Here is an 18,090-nt window from a genome sequence, read left to right on the forward strand (position 1 = left end):
GACAGAAGAATTAAGAAGGGACGAGAAAAAATGACAGGGACACGGTGGAGGGAAAAGTAGAGGAAAAGTGAGCAAGAAGAGAAGGCAAACAGATGTGAGAGAGGGGGAACCAAAGAACGAAGTGTAGAATGAACGAATAAGCGTGAAAGGGCTGATAGACAGAAATAGAGTCGTACAAGTTTTAGAAGAATGTATACTTACTTATAAGTGACCAAAGTACGCCGCTATATATATATATATATATATATCTTTATAGAGCAGAAATGATTGTGGGACCCAAACTGAGATTCAAATGGATATCCTGTGCATGTTGCAGATGTCTGGAATCAATTTCCTTTCATTAAATATAAACCCACCTTAAACAACCATAGATATATGAGAATATACACGTAAATAAACAAACTTCCTTTTAGTAACATTTCGCGGTGTTTTTGCGCTCCATTACAACACTGCGTGTGAGTGCGTACTAGTGTATGTACTAGTGTGTGACCATGTGTGTGTATGTGCGTATGTGTTTGCTTGTGTGTGCGTATATATGTGTCTGTGAGTCCTTGGTTGCTTGTGTCTGTTTATGAACAAATGCATATTTACAAATATCACAATGGTAGACATATTGCCGACAGCTATCACTACTGAAAGACAGGCCTTTTTCTTACTTATTTTTGTGGATGTTGAAGTAATATGTTTACTTAACACCAACCGTCGTACGCACTTTTTATATTGCAATTTTATCTTATTTATATTGACTTAGTATCATTACAATTATAACAGAAGTAAATGACAAAGAAAATTTTAAATGTTATAGAATGGGAAAATATAATGTTTCAAAATCCCGGAGAATGCAGGAGATAATTAGGTTGCAGCTTATTTCAATTATTCAGAATCAGAATCAAAAGGATGAAGTTCATAAAAATTGGTTCGTCCTATCCTGTAGTTCGTCTCCCTCTTTGCAATTTGGTAAGCTACTTATAGTAGTTTTTCCATTTGATTGCTCTGCCAAGCTTGCACTTCCTGAAGAGTAAACATGTAAACGACTGCTCTGTTTTTTAAATTGTTTCTGATTCCTTATTCGACTTCGAATAGACATCATGGCGACGACATCTGATTGTGACAAAAAGAGAGATGATGTACGAGAGCTTCTACGGCGCATGCTGTGTTTCATACTTCGACTGATCATAAACCTTCGCCATTTTTTCGTGATCACAGACTGTACCTTTAAGATGAGAAATTAGAAAAATATATTCACACAATTTGAAAATACATTTTAAGATAAAAGAGTATATATTTTTGTTTTTCAAAGTAATATTCAATTTTTCTCTGTACATTTCAACCTAACTTTGTGGCGTTTCAAGCCTGTAATTTTGCCAAGATTTGATACTCCATATTTATAAAAGGAAATTATGCGTTTTCATATGAAAGATGTTGATAAAGTTAACGAGGAAATTAGAGTGATTATTTCCAATATCTAACATTTAAAATTATCATTATTGTGTTAATTAATGAAAATTGAAAGATTGCAGTAGAAGCATTTTCAGTTGACTAAATCTTACAGGAAAAAAATGAAATAAAATCAGAAGAGAAGTTAAATTATGAACAGAATATTCCTCGAGTTCTGCAATTTTGCCATGATCATAGAAAGCAAAATACTTTTTTCAAAGAGCATAAAATTTGAATATTTGCAAGACATTTTATTGTTCCTAAGTAGTCGAAATGTGTGGACTTAATTAGAAAGAAGGCAGTAGTAAAACGAAAACATTATTCACAAACGAAAAAAATGCTTTAAAAAATAAACTTATTCTAAGAGACGATCAAAGAACAAATTGTATGCAGGTCAAAATATTTTAAATCAATTTTTTTTTTAATTTCTGAAATATTACGACGTCATGCGAAAAGTTTTGCTGAATACGTTTTTTGAAAAATCTGATTTAGCTGCTGATTTTATTGTTGTTGTTACTAGAAAGTTACTTGGTTCCAGCAAGAACAACTAAAAAGCTAGATTGCGAATAAAATCTTCATATCATGTGAGCAGTGTACAATCTGAGTAGAAACATATAGTAAGAAAAGTGAGAGTCAACAACGATTTTAGTGTGAAATTTAGCATGAGAGTACGTGTCCACCAAAAGCCCAATACTCAGTCGCTTCCTAATCGTTATAGCCCTACAGACCATCACAGAGAAGTTTAAGACTGGTTTCTCATTGAAATTCTGATGCGCTAATGATTTATTCCTTAGAGCTGAATCTATTGGGAAATAGGAGAGGAAATTCCAGCCTTGGAATTTAATTTTATAATTGGCAGGCGTTCAGGAAAAGCTTGCAAAGTCGAAGATTTTAGTATGGCTGAAAGAAGACAAGAGATTAGTATCTTCAGACAAATGGCTTGCCTCGAAAAGCAGTAAAGGAATAGGCATAATACCCAATGTGCGATACGGACATATATGAGATGTATTGAAATTACAGGCACACTCAGAGAAAGCGTAAGTTTCGTGTGTAATATACGCATGGGAACAGTACATAGTGTGATCACACAGGAAATAGCTTCTCTTAAATATCCTGAATGTACGAAAGGCAAAGATGTCCCCGACAAAATTTTAATTCCGAACGTAGATATAACGGCGTGCTAAGCATTCTGTCATCGCCTTTCATTGCATTTACATTATACTGCTTTTCTTAATGCTTATGCTTCTCTAAGTACATATTCCATGATTTTATTTCAGATTCTACTATCTATTGTAACTGTTTTCTAACTCAAAATGCTATAATTACTTCAGCATTAAAATAGTAAATTAAGAAAAATAACTTACGATATAAACTTCAAAAATTGCAAGTGCATAACGTATAAATTCCAGTCCATTTTATTTAGCTAAATACTATAATCAATTCAATATAACCTTAAGTTAAGATAAAACAAGGGGCAACGATTAAAATAATAATTTAAATACTAATTATGGTTGACGGTGTTTGTAAACATGCATCAATTAACTGTATTTGAATAGCAATTCATCTTTGCTGTATTCAAATAGCAATGTATCACAGGGTTTAATACCCCATTTTTTCTCACTGCCCATAGAAGTGTATTACGCGCACAACATTATAAAATCACCCAAGTTTATGGAGGCAGCTTCTACTTAGCCATATTATCTATTAGAAATGGCAACCAAGTATCCTTCTAATCATAATTTAGTCTTGAATTAGGAAATACTACGTTAGTTAGTCTAATTCTGTATCTCCTCTCACCTTGCATAATATGAAACTTGAATAATATCCGAAATCCCGAGGCTTGCTAGCGCTACATCTAAGGTAATTGATGCTAATACATAAACTACATAGAAAATTTATTATGGGAAGTGAGTGAAAGAAATTGTTAACTAAAGAAAATTGTAAAGTATGACTTCCTTGATTCCTTTACTTGTGTGAATATTACTTCTAAGCATTCTTTTACTGCGGTAAAAAGAGTGAGGCAGAGTGACAGAGAGAGTGGGAAAGAAATAGAAAGAGAGACGAGCATTGTGTACATCTATTATTCGCAACGAGTGTCAAAGTTTATGTGTGTGTTCTCAAATGTGAAAGAGCTTGCATGTGTTTAGTTCTTCTCTTGATAAAAACAACGTTTTAAAATGGGTATAATTAAGCTTATTTGACCGAGGTGGCAGTATATCAAGGTAGCATGTGAAGAATTATAGAATTATTATTCTTTTATCCTTTTACCGCTGAATTGCAAGGCTCCCCACTAACGCACTTCACACTCGTAAGTTAAGTGCACATACTTATAAATTGCTACCATGCAGTGTACAACTAACTTAGGAAATGTACACGTTGTAGAATTCTTGGGTATAATCAGTCTCATATTTATTTTCTCGAACTTGCAAATGATTACTGTTGGAAGAAAGGTTCTGACAATGCAGTTGTCGAAGACTATTACGTAAATTTACTAATACGGTAATAATAATACCATTATGTCTTGCAGATATTGAATTCATATTATGCCTGACAATCTTTTCAAATTCAGATGTTGCTTGAAAGTAGGAAAACAATCAACAGAGCTATTAGATATTGTAAAATTAAACCCACAGCTCTGTTGTTTCTACAAACTCATTAACTGACATTAAATATTTAATAAGGATAAATAACCTATGTGGAAGCCCCAATGTGGTCCTTCCATTACTTCTTCGCGCACAGTCTTCAAAGTCGAAAGAAATTCGATAATGTAGCTTACAAGAAGCACAGAATTGTTTTGATTGCATTGCACTTGAGAATACGCTTCTTCTTTCAGTTGCACCCGGAAGATAAATCATAACTATTATTCCACGCCATGCGACCATTGTACTTATACTCATCATAATAATTTATCTTTTGAAATACCATTATCTCCTTTAGTGCAACGAAGGGTATAAGTTTAGATTCGTAAATCTATTTCAAAATAAATGTAACAAATATTTTAGTGAAAATACTCCAGCGAAGATAACATATTTTTTCCACAGTAAACTTTGAATATAAATATATTTTATAAAATTATTATATCTGTTCGTTCATTAAAAATTGCTTTCAATGCTATAAATAAAAATATTAACCGGCAGGTTATTTTCTTTATTCTCTAATTATTCATTATATGATGAATTAAAACTGGTTGTTATTGTTATAAATGTCTTATACTATAAAGAGTTGTGAAATTATTAATGCAATTCGCATAAAGATTGTGTATTAGGAAGACGTTTGAACGTGGTATTAAGAGTATGTGACGCAGCTGAATATTTGAAAATGATTTAATTATTAAAAATGTGAAGTCTTTCTATGATTTTTACTTTATGAATGCTGATATACGTAACAATATAAATGCCAACATGGCTATATGGTAAGAGGTTTACTTCCCAACCATACGGTCCGGGTTGAGTGCCACTGCGTGCTACTTATAGCCTCTTGCAGAAAGCCTTTTGAGTGGATTTGGTACACAGAAGCTAAAGAGGCCCGTCGTGTATATGTGTGTGTATATATGTGCGTGCGTGTGTGTATGTTTCTGTCTGTCTTTGTGTCTGTGTATGTCCCCACCATCGCTTGACAATCGGTGCTGATGCGTTTACTTCCTCGCAACTTTGCTGTTCTGAAAAAGATACCGATAGAATAAGCACGGCATTTAAAAAAATATAAGTGCTGTGGTATTTTCTACAAAGAGGTGCGCCAGTATGACCGCAGTATAATGATTGATACAAGGAAATGATGAAAAATGATGTTATTAATCATAATTACTGGCAAATATCGCATTTGGTGTCAAATATCATTCGTTTTAAACTTTCTAGCTCATGAAACAATTTGTAGCGTAGCAACTGGCGCGAATAATACCATTTTAATATTATTATCTGCAGAAGGACGGTGAGCTAGAAGAATCGTTAGCACGTCTGCCACTACGTTCTGAGTTCAAATTCGGCTGAGGTCGACTTTGCCTTTCATCCTTTCGGGGTCGATTAAATAAGTACCAATTACGCACTGGGGTCGATATAATCGACTTATTCCATTTGTCTGTCCTTGTTTGTCCTCTCTGTGTTTAGCCCCTTGTGGGTAGTAAAGAAATATGTATTTTGTCTGTCTTCATGTTTTGAGTTCAAATTCCGCCGCGGTCGAATTTGCCTTTCGTCCTTTCCGGGTCGATAAATTAAGTACCAGTTACGCACTGGGGGCGATGTAATCGACTTAATCCCTTTGTTTGTCCTTGTTTGTCCCCTCTATGTATAGCCCCCTTTTGGGCAATAAAGAAAGAAGTATCGTTAGCACGTCCGGCAAAAACTTAATGCTATTTCGTCAGTCTGAGTTCAAATTCACGTCAGGTCGACTCTGCCTTTCATCCCGACGGGATCGATAAAATAAATACCGGCTGAGATCGACTCTGCCTTTTATCCTTTACGGGATCGATAAAATGAATACCGATCGATATAATTGACCTACACCTTTCCCTGGAAATGCTGGTCGTGTGCCAAAATTTGAAACCAATATGATTATCCGCATTTTCTTTATTATAAGATATAACTGACTACTTTCAACACTTATATAATTTGAGGTATAGTTTCCCCTCTCCATTATATTGAAAGTTTATACCCGGATCGTATCTCAAAAAATTTGTACATTTGCTAACCTACGAAATGTATACATTGATATCATATCCTTACGCGTATAACTTAACGCTTGTCCTGTTGATACGATACACTTATAACTGCTACACGTCTTGTTTGTACTATGATACTGTGGCATTTCATAGCAACCTACATCGACTGACTACACTTTAACAACAAGGTTAGACAACACTCACATTTATATTTCTATGATATACAAGTCACAATGTGTGCCATAATACTTATTATGCATCAGTGATATAAGCCAAATAACATTACATTCTGATTTTGCTTTCAAAAGGAGAGATGCTGATTGGAAAATTCGACTGCTCATACGTGTATCACATTAGTTTTGTAACTGATATTTAATGGTGTCTATTCCTCTGAACGTGATTACCGATGGCCTCTTCACAAAGAAAAAAAGAACAATTCTATTCAACCTCTCACATCTGCACGTTTGTTCAAAACTGCAAGAACCTTACACAATCGATTATTATGAAAATCATTCGCTACTGCACCTCCTTGGAATTTTCATTTAGAAACAAACTCTCACTCCCCTCCCTCCCAGTCCTTTCCCCCCACTTTGATACCCCCTCTCCCCCATCCCTCTCTCTATGCACATGTTTTTATTGAACAACTGGACTTTCAAATTACACGGTAAGCATTAACTGTATTGAACGGAATTTAAGAGCTTTAATTAAAAAGCTAATAATTACTTATTCTTCTAATGAACTGAAATTATGAAGGAAAATCTGAGGATATTTGCTAAACTTGTAGTTCCCCAACACCACAAATATTTCTGTTGCCCTACGGATTAAATATTCCCCAACTAAAATTGAATAATAGATCAGCATTAATGTCTCTGTTTTATCCACATCCAAATCGACTAAAATTTATATATATATATATACAGCTTGCATCTGGCATTTCAATTAATTCATTTACTTTACAGTACACACAGCCTAAACGATTACTATTGACAGCATCAGCTACAGAAGCTTTGGGGCAAACTAATTAATTACATTTAGCGGTATTATTTATTTTCCCAGCATAAAACAAGAGCAGTTGCGTGTTTCAGAGTGGAATTATAAAGACAGATGTTCTGATAAGCCCACCGTACATCCGCGTGTCAGTCTATTTGTCTCTCCGCTCTCTCTCTCTCCCTCTCTCTCTCTCACTCTCTCTCTCTATCTATCTATCTGTCTATCTATCTATCTATCTATCTATCTATCTATCTATCTATCTATCTATCTGTTTTTGTTATTATTATTATCATTATTGTTTTTTACGTATTTTCGTATTCTTATTCGTGTTATCATTATTATTTTTACGTATTTTTGTATTCTTATCCGTTCCCGTCCTTGTTTTGTACACATTCGAGGCTTTCTTCCAAGGAATCTAATGCGCTTGACTTAGGATTTTCCTTTGGGGCTGGCCAGGTCGGAGCAATCTCAAAATTAATCAGCCGAAATTGCGAAGATGATCCGGTTTCTGACTGAAGATCGAAGGCTTCGAATGTCTCGTCCGTTTTTTTTTTGTTTTTTTTGTATCGTCTTCTAAATGTTTTGCGTTCTTGTCCCAGTTTGTGTGTTTTTTACATTTATCTTTTATATGGCGGTGCCCGTACCCCCTTTTTGATATTGTATGTGAAAAACATTTTTTCTCTAATACATGGTACGACTCTACAACACTGTCTCTCTCTCTCCCCCTCTCTTACATTTCTCTGCCTTTCACACTTTGCACTCCACTTTGACCCGTCTCTTCTCTCTCTCTCTCCTCTCCTCCACCTTTGTTCCTTGTTCCCTTTTTTTCTCTCTTCCTCTGTCCCGCTCACTCGTGACTAACTTTTGGACTGCTGTCCTGCCTTTTCGTGATCAACAGCCGTATAGGCCAGACACATTTTATTTCTCTCTTCGACTTTAGGCAATTTTTCAATGCGCCAGCTCAAGTTTACCCGTCCTGTCGTAAAGACACCTGTCTGTAACGTCCTGTTTTTGTTATTATTATTATCATTATTGTTTCTACGTATTTTCGTATTCTTATTCGTGTTATCATTATTATTTTTACGTATTTTTGTATTCTTATCCGTTCCCGTCCTTGTTTTGTACACATTCGAGGCTTTCTTCCAAGGAATCTGATGCACTTAGCTTAGATTTTCCTTTGGAGCTGGCCAGGTCGGCGCAATCCCAAAATTAATCAGTCGAAATTGCGAAGATGATCCGGTTTTTGACTGAAGATCGAAGGCTTCGAATATCCCGTCCGTTTTTTTTTTGTTTTTTGTATCGTCTTCTAAATGTTTTGCGTTCTTGTCCCAGTTTGTGTTTTTTTTACATTTATCCTATATATATATATATATATATATATATATATGTGTGTGTGTGTGTGTGTGTGTGTGTGTGTGTGTAATAAATAAAATATATATGCATATATACATATATGTACGTACCTACATCTACATGTATATATACATGCATATATAAATATATATACGTGAGTACAGGACACGACAAATATATATATATATATATATATACTAGCAATTCATCCTGGCGTTACCCGGGTGTTATGACCTAAGCCATATTGTATTATTTATTCCTTTCCTATAGACAGAATATATAGTGAAATATATATAATGAACTGTATTGCTGGCGTAACAGAAGTTGTTATTTGTTTAAAAGTGAAGCGGAAAGGGTAAAATTTCCATGAGTTTGCATAAAAGTGCTTTCTGTTCTTAAGAGAGATCCCAAACTAAGTATTATTTCCTCGTTTAAAAGGGGATTAATACGATTTTGCCCAGAAATCGTATTTTCAAAATTTTTATTTCCCCCGTCCCCATCACAATCTCTTAATTTGTAAATTTTCAAATTTTTTTTTATCCAGAACACAATATAAAATCTGAGAAATATATATTTTCGCTGAGTTTAATTTTTCTTAAAGAAACATTCAATGTCCCTTCCCCCACCTTGCCCATCCATCAGCTACCTGCTTTGAAAAAGTTAAAACCTCCCAATATTTCACTTTCGTCTGATGTTTCTCGCATCAGAATTGCGTAGAATTGTACTGAAATAGCAGATGTAAAAATTACCAGACCTTCATTACAAAACCCGACATGCTAGAAACAACAGGTAAACGACATTAGTTCTAAAGAAACTTATCCGCATTCCAAAAAGCCAAAAAGTGAAACATTGGGAGTTTGTAGCTGTTTAAAAAAGGGTTAGGTGATGGGTGGATGTTTGGGAAGGAGATTTTAGTGCTTCTTTAAGAAGAAAGGGAGAAGAAAATTTCATACTCTGCTTTTTTCTTCGTGGATTACTAACAAAACAATTTGGAAGAAAGTAAAAAAAAAGGAAGAAATTGGTGGGTGGGGAGAGAGAAAATTAAAATCGAAAACATAGGAGTCGGAAGAAATTTTATAGAAAAATAGGGTAGGACACGCAAATGTCACCTCGGACTTGCTAGAAACAACAGATAAAGGACAGGCTTTCTGGGAAAACTTCCTTTTAAGTTTATATTGAAGATCAAGCATTACAGAATAGAAAAATGTCATTTTAATTGGATTTGAGCTGCAATTTTGGGCGTGCTCACAACAAGAAATAACATAATTCGTACAGCATTTTAATTAGAGTGTGTGCGTGTGTGTGAGTGTGTGTGTGTGTGTGCATGCGTGTGTTAAAGGAAACTGTTTTATTGCGTTCTTTCATTTGAAACAGCAAAGATGTCAACTCGATCATATGGTCAATCATATGGGATCTTATGATTGCTCGTAAATTTTCGTAAAAGTTACTTACTTTTTATGCTTTGAAGTGAACAGAAAGTGAGAGGAGAAAGTGAAACAAGTATGTATGTGTATATGAAATGGACATGTGTGTGCGTGAGCGAGAGAGGGAGTATATGATTGAGTGAGTGAGTGAGTGAGTAAGTGAAAGTGTCTTGTTATGTATGTGTTTGTCTGTGTGCGAGTGGCACTCATTCACGGTCTCTCTTTCTCAGACACACACATTATCTTTCATTTAAACGTACATAAATATATAAGTATGTATTTTTTTGGATGTTTGCGTGCTTGTGCGTGTGCATGTGAGAGAGATAGTAAGTGACACACAAACACTCTTTTATATATATATATATATATAGATAAGCAGCTTCATTTAGTATAGTACAGATGTGACTAATTCGGAGAAACATTACTTTCATTATTCACACATTGTTACCCACGTGATGTAACACTTCGTAATATTGGTTCAAATTGAAAGTGTTGAACCGATTTTCATTTTCTAATGAAACTTGATCGCGGTAGAGCAATGTCTCTCAAATAACTACAGCTGGCTGTTGAGATAACATAGCAAATATATAAATAAAAATAAAGTTTAATTGGCAGCCGAAAGATTACTGAATATTTTGATACCGCATACATCAAAATCGGCAACTCAATTTTCGAATACGTAAGGAACATACATGAACACACACACACACACGCGCGCGCGCACACACACACACACACACACGAACTCTCTTATATATAAATATGTATATATATATATATATATATATATATATATATAGATAGATAGATAGATAGATAGATAGATAGATAGATAGATAGATAGATTAGATAGATAGATAGATAGATAGATAGATAGATAGATAGATTTACAGGGTGGGATGGGTAAATTTTCGCCATTTAATATTTTTAATTTCGCGCATGCACGTGGTCTGTTTATGATTTTGTCGGCTACACAGTACAGTAGGGATTTGTTGGGCACCGTCTGTCAGAAAACAAGCCCCATGACGCAATTCACTCTGTCAGAAATTTGGAAACGACATGTACTATTTGGCATTCGCACCGAAAGCGCCAGTGCGAACATTTCAGAGTATTGGGGTGTGAACGCAGGAGATTCGGAAAGAGTTGGATTAGTCTAATGATGATTAAGAAAGTACGGCAGCTCGGAAAATTCACTCTAATTGTTCTGATAAGAAAAGAACTCCTAAATTTGTTGGTGAAATCCAGAACATGATTAACAGCGATCCCTCCAAGTCAATCAGATCTATCGCCAGCGACATGGGAATATGTGAGTTTCATATCAGGCATGTAGCGCATGAAGACATGCTGTATTCTGATACAAGATGAGAAAGGGCCAAGTGTTATCCCAAGCCATCACGAACATGAGAAAATACCACGCTAAGAAGCTTTTGAGCAACAACAAGCATTCCCTGCAACCAAACATGCGTTAGTTTTTCTCAGACGAGAAAAATTTCTGCCAGGAGCAGATAATGAACACATAGAACAACCGTTAGCTTGCTGTGTCACCAAAACATACTGAGAATGATATAACTCAAACATGGATTCAACGTCATGGTGTTTGGAGTGATCACTAGTGATGGCGACGTTATGTCTCCATTCATCGTTCCACACGGCCTAAGATTCTGCACAGAGGCCTACATCAGGTGCCTTGAGGAGGTAGTGCTGCCCTGGGTCAAGAGGGTGGCTGCTGGAAGATCCTATATCTGGCAACAAGACGATGCACCATGCCACACCAGCAGTAGAACCCAGTCATGGCTCTCAGGTAATTTCTGCGACCGCATCACTCTTAACATCTGGCCCCAGACTGCAACCCCCTTGATTATTATGTGTTGGGCGCAGTTGAGCAGGAGATCAATAAATCTCCTTGTAGCACAGAAGATACATATCCATACATACAGACATAGTACACAGTCACATAAACCCATACACACACAGACACACACAATGAGACAGAGGTACACATACGCACACATGGAAACACACACAAACACACAAACAGAAAGACGTGGATATGCAGAATACATACATACAAACGTACACACGTACATGCATATATGCACGCGCGCACACACTCATACATACATGCATACACACATTTACATGCATGTGTATGCACATAAACACTGATCCACACACATGCGCAGAACGAAACAAAATGAACGCAGCTCAGGTAACGGACAGAGTCAATGACTATCGAAAAGGCTGCATGAAGCAACGAAAATTTTAGAAAAATAAGTAAATGAGTGGAAACTTTCCCAGTAAGTTTGTTAAATAATAAGGCATTAAAAGAGAATGACTATCCCCAGACACAACTATATCTATATATATATATAAATCTCTCTGCTTTCCTCTGTTATCTCCCTTACACCTTTTCCTTTGTCCCTCTCTCCCTCTTTAGTTCTTTCCCTAATTCTTCAATCTCCTTGCTCCCTACCTCTCTCTATTCCTCGAAAGTGACCGGTGCTCAGCGAAGCATGATCTTTCTTTCTTGGCCTGACCGCAACTCCCACAACACCTTATTTTCTTGTCTCCTAACGTTCATCTATATTTGTGGCTGCAAGGCATCCACTTCGCACGCAAGCCTAACTTAACTTGTCCTTTTAGTCGAAAGACACCTGTTGTTATTCTTGTTGTTTGTATTTGTAATCGTGTAACATTTTTCTCTCTTTTCTCGTTTTTTTTTTGTTCGTGTTGCCTCTCATATTCAATTGCTTTCTTCCCAAAATTCAATGCCCTTAGCTTCAATTTTTGGGGTCAACCAATTTTGAATGCTCTCAAGTGTAACAGGCCGACACTGTAATGATGAGTGGAAATTTCACTGATGGGATGGAAAGCTGCGAGTGTTCCGTCCTGGTTTTCCTGTACGTCTTTGTATTGTCCATCTGTCCGTATGTTTTCATTGTCTTACGCTACGTTCTTGTTCCGCTATTTGGACATATATATATATATATATATATATATAAAGAACATTAATACTCATCAGAGATATTAATGTTTGTGGCCGCAAGCTAAAATAGGCAAAATTAATAGATATATATATTTTTTAAAATATTTATAACAAGGGTGTTTTTTTTAAGACGTCTCTTTTTCCTGCTCCTGAATTGAATGCAGGTTTACCTTATTGAACTATTTTGTTATATAAATTCTTACCAATTCTTGATTTGTTACCACCTTTTGCTATTTTCTATGTCTTACCAACATACTACCTGCGTTAGCAAGGTTATGTTTTTCTGAATCCCCCCTATTAAGGGCCAATTATTTTATTTACTCTCTTTTTGTGTAAAATCTTTACACATGGATACCTGACCGGAAAACGAGATGCAAGTAATCCTATTAGACGAACCATATCAGGAAATGTTCCCCACTCCCAAGTCACGAAGCGAGGGAAAAGGAGAATGTATCCGAACAAGAAATACAAAAGGAAATGTACCCGAAAAATAGTAATAACAAATTTAACTTTGCGTCTGTTGCGGGTGTCACAGGTTGACTCGGACGAGCTGGAGAAATACAAGTGTTTAATGCAAAAGAAGGGAACCAATGTAAAACAGATCCCACCTGGGGAAATGATGCACATCACAAAGAGGCATACAATAGTGTACAAGGCCTTCTCACTCAAAACGAAAATAATTGAAATGGCTACTAAAGAAGCAATCGAAAAATGCCTGCAGCCGAAATATTGTTAGTAATCGCTTGTTTTTGGAATTATACATATTTTAACAATTAATTCTCTTGTATTTAAGATCAAATTAGTTGAAAGCAACCTGTGCATTTTTTTGTCAACGTGAAGTAGAGACAATATTACAATTGTTTGGTATTGTGAACACGTACAAGCCTTTTGGCAATGCTTCTTAGATCTGCAATATGAAAAATGCCTACATGTTGGCATCATGAACCCACAGCTTATGGTGTTCGGGTTAAGAAAAAGTACATATACTGAAAAAAAAATGTTTTTTATATAAGAGCAAATTATCAAAAACCACTCTTAGCCTCAAACACTTTAGACACTTTGTTCAGGACAGGTATTTTATTGAAACAAAACATCTTACAATAAAAGTAAATAAGATGAGTTTTATAAAATTGGATGCTCTAAAATGAATTTGCACATGCGAAGTAATCCTCTATTATTGCTTCTTGTGGAACCACAAAAGAATATTATATCTGTATTAATTTTTTTTAGTGATTGACGACTGAATGTGTAGTAGTGTGTAGTCTATTTCTTATTTCTCTCTTCTTTTTCTCGCTTCTTTTTTTTAAGAAAAAGAAAAGTCCTATTCTCCATTTATCTTTATACAAGACTTCAGTCCCCTGGCTGTGCTGCCTTCAATTATAATAGGGAAAACAGGAAATAGAAAAATGGAAAAAAAATGGGAAAAAAAATACTACGAAGCTACAAAATTTAACACACTATCTTCACAGGCATGGTTGAAAAAAATACAGCAAAATAAGGATTGCATTCTTGCCTCTGTAAAATTGCAAGAATGAATGTTGGTTATCTTGATATCGTGATTTCGAATTTAGCGCCTAAAGCACGCTTGATTCTCCTGAGTCAAGTCTACTAGTAACAAATGAATTTATATCACTTCAATTAATATATGTGTTCGTTTCAGTACCAATGCCGCAAACATTAACATCTCACATGAATATTAATTTTCTTTATTTTTATAAAAAAATTGTATTCACTTAATTCGTTCGTTCTTTCTTTCTTTTTTTTCTTTGCAATGCAGTTTGAGCACTGAAACGAACACAGACATTGGTTGAAATGATGAATAAGAGTTTGTTACTAGTATACTTGACTGAGGAAAATGAAGCGTGTTTTTAGCGCTAAATACGAAATCATGATATCAAGTTACCTTATATCCCTTCTTGTAAGACGCCATCCTCATTCCATTTTATTTTTTCCAACCATGCTTGTGAAAATATAGTGTTAAATTTGTTGCTTCGGAGTGCTTTGACTTTTATTTTTAGCAAAGCTAAATACTTTTATACATACATATGTATATACATACATACACACATATATATATTATATATATGTATATACATACATACATACATATATATATATATGTATATACATATATATATATATATATATATATATATAATATATATATATATATATATATATATATATATATACATACCTATATATACATATATATATGCACATATTTATATATACATACACACACACACACACACACACACACATATATATATATATATATATATATATATATATACATATCGATTCGGATCGATCAAAGCCTTGTGAGTGGATTTGGTAAACGGAAACTGAAAGAAGCCCATCGTACATTACATATATATAATGTGTGCATGTGTGTGTGTCTTTGTGCCTGTGTCTGTCCCCGAATCACCGCTTAATAACCGGTCCGGTGTATTTAGGTTATCGTAACTTAGCAGTTCAGAAAAAGAGACGATATAATAAGTACTAGGTTTAAAAAGTAAGGCGGTGCTCCAGCATAACCGTAGTCAAATGACTGAAGTAATTAAAAGATAAAAGATAGATGAATTTGGGCAGCAATAGTTTAATTGTAAAATTTCGGATAGAAATCTTACAACTTATTTCTACAACATTTCCGATAACTAGGAGTCTTGTGACATTCGACTCGACAGCGTTGATACCAGAAATCTTACCACATCTTATTCCTATCTGACAACTTTGACACTAGGATTTGCATAAAAATCATTTAAATTACTACAGATGTATAAAAGAACTGAAGGAAACATTTGCAATTTTTCTTTTTACAGAAGAATACAAGTAATTATTATACATACCTCACCATTAAAGAAACAATACAGAAGAGCAACAAAGATCCCCTGCAAAGAAAAAGTAAATTATATGCAGATATTATAAAAATTCAAAATAGAGACAAAAACAGTTAATAACTGTTGCGTAGGTGTTAAATATTTTCATAATTGTCTTATATTAATTCTAGGAAGATTACTGCCTAATAATAATCTTGTAAATGTATTTATATATTTGCAGTTATCATGAACTATATATACAGTACCGTGAAAAAGCCTTCGTCCACTCTAAAACTATTGTAAATTTCTACTAATTGCCAAATTGTAAGTGGATGTTTCTTATTGGGTTTTTTTTTTTTTTTTGCGGATGAAACATTGGCCCTGTTGGTATCATTTCCATACCTAATCATTGTATTATATAATAGAGGTTCTGAATGAGAAGGGAAGATGCAAGACGACCACCAAAAATGACCGTGCAAAAGTTTTCAGCTACCTCCCATTGACCAATCAAGATATAGTGTTTTAAGACAGAAAAATGCCTATAATGAAAATTCATTACATAATATATGTTTGAAGAAGTTACTGTACATTGTTAATATTTCGCGTGTCTTCCCTTAGTTTGAGTAATTGCGTCAATGAGTCTGGGAAGAGATGCGTACAAATCCTTCACGATCTTCACAGGTGTGAGATGTCATTCTCTGTGGCTGAGCTCTTACAACTTTTCGAGATTGCATGGATTCTTCTGACGAACACTTCTCTTTTGTTCTGTCCACATTTGCTCAATGATATTTAAGTCAGGGCTCTGAGTAGGCGAATCTTTCAGTACGGTAACACCTTCATCAGTCAAACTATGAAGTGCTGCACGCGATCTGTAGCATGGAGTTCCGTTATGCTGAATAATTTCACCTTCATCCAACTCAGGTATCAAATTGTCCTGCAGTACTCGATGTAACTGGCCCTATTCAAGTTACTGTCAATTTTAACTAAATTCCTTGAACCATCGCTTTTTATGTATCCATAAAGCATCAGACTTTTTAAAGCCCCCAAACGTCACTGATTTTGTCATGTAATATGGGTCGTTCGCTTTCCTGGAGGCCTTCTGACACATTCATCTAATACCTGTGAAGATGGTGAAGGATTTCTACGCATCCTTTAAGATTTTTCATAATGTTGGAAACCTTTTATAGAATTATATTTTCCGAAGATTTTTTTTTTTAAATACGTTTATCTGCTATAAAAGTGATTACCTCATTTTTTGTTTTTAATCCTTGGTTTTCTGTCAAGAGAAAATGTGTAAATCCTTCTCGGATGAAATCCTAATTTAATTATGGCTTCATTGTTGACTGGTTTTATCATGACCACTTTAACAGTTTGCTTGGATGAAGCATTATGCGGGTTCTATTTTATATGAAAGCACTCTACTTTTTTAGGGCTTAAATTGATTTATATATCCTTCTTCTCTTATTGGATCCTTATTTTCCTTTCTGAATTTTAAAACTTTATTATTTGTTTTACAAAATATTATAATATATAAATTTTGTTAAATTTTGGGTATGCCCTTTCCACCTGCCCATAGTGACTTTCTTTGTTTTCTATTTTAGGTGCCTTTTAACTGATAAAAATAAAATAGTTTATGTCACCCCTACCCTCCCTCTTTTGGGCATATATCACTATCTTACTACTATCTTCTGAGACTTGTTCCTTTATGTAGTCATAGCGAATTTATAGCCACAGTAAATTAGGTGTAGGGAAGAATATATGGCATTAATTAATTTATGATCAGCAGCTAAACCTTAACTGTCAATTCCCAGTGGTTTTAATTCTTAGTGGACGTGGAATTCTAGCTGCATCAGATCTTTTGATGGTGATAAGTAGATAGATATATTACCATTTCATTACCCCCATTGTTATTCTCTTCTGCGCCTCCAAATTATTGTTGGAGCTTTTTCTCCCTAAGTTAATACTGCTACAATAATAGCAACCGGCATGTAATTATTTTTGTTCTCTAGTTCTAATGAAAAATTTGCTAAACATTTATAATGGAATATCTTGTATGTTGAAAACCTGGTTGGTCTTATGCATCCAAAAACGACGGTGTATTTCAAATTGATTTAATGCTCGAATTGATCAATTAAATGGATCCCCTTGAACGCCTGTAATACACTAAATACTTCGATATCCTTGTAACTTATTTGCTTTTTACTCACCTTACTTCGAGCTGTGCAGATAATACCAGACTGACTTGGTTCAAATATACAGCCACAGAAGCACACAGACACACACACACACACACACACGCACACACAGAAATAAAATAGTCTCATTCACTCACATAGATACACACACTCGTGTGCATGCCTACATCGTAAGATATCGGCATATGTATGTTTATATATACATATATGTACTGCATATATATATATA

The 18,090-nt window shown here is 34.8% G+C and overlaps 1 protein-coding gene across 3 annotated transcripts in view; it reads right to left on the reverse strand.

The window, feature by feature from the left end:
• Nucleotides 1-249: 249 nt before the first annotated feature.
• The window catches only part of LOC115218117 (corticotropin-releasing factor receptor 2-like), a 430,528-nt gene continuing 412,687 nt past the window's right edge, over nucleotides 250-18,090 (reverse strand). For 2 of the 3 annotated variants that reach the window (XM_036503119.1, XM_036503118.1), the window contains 2 exons: nucleotides 15,697-15,738; nucleotides 250-1,213 (listed from right to left, as the gene is read on the reverse strand). In XM_036503119.1, the coding sequence (XP_036359012.1) occupies nucleotides 905-1,213; nucleotides 15,697-15,738 (351 nt within the window). In that variant the 3' untranslated portion in view covers nucleotides 250-904. Of the gene's footprint in view, nucleotides 1,214-9,122; nucleotides 9,159-15,696; nucleotides 15,739-18,090 lie in introns of those variants that run through there. The other variant, XM_036503122.1, reaches the window with a different exon arrangement.

The sequence above is a fragment of the Octopus sinensis genome, linkage group LG1, assembly GCF_006345805.1.
Source record: "Octopus sinensis linkage group LG1, ASM634580v1, whole genome shotgun sequence".
NCBI lineage: Eukaryota > Metazoa > Mollusca > Cephalopoda > Octopoda > Octopodidae > Octopus > Octopus sinensis.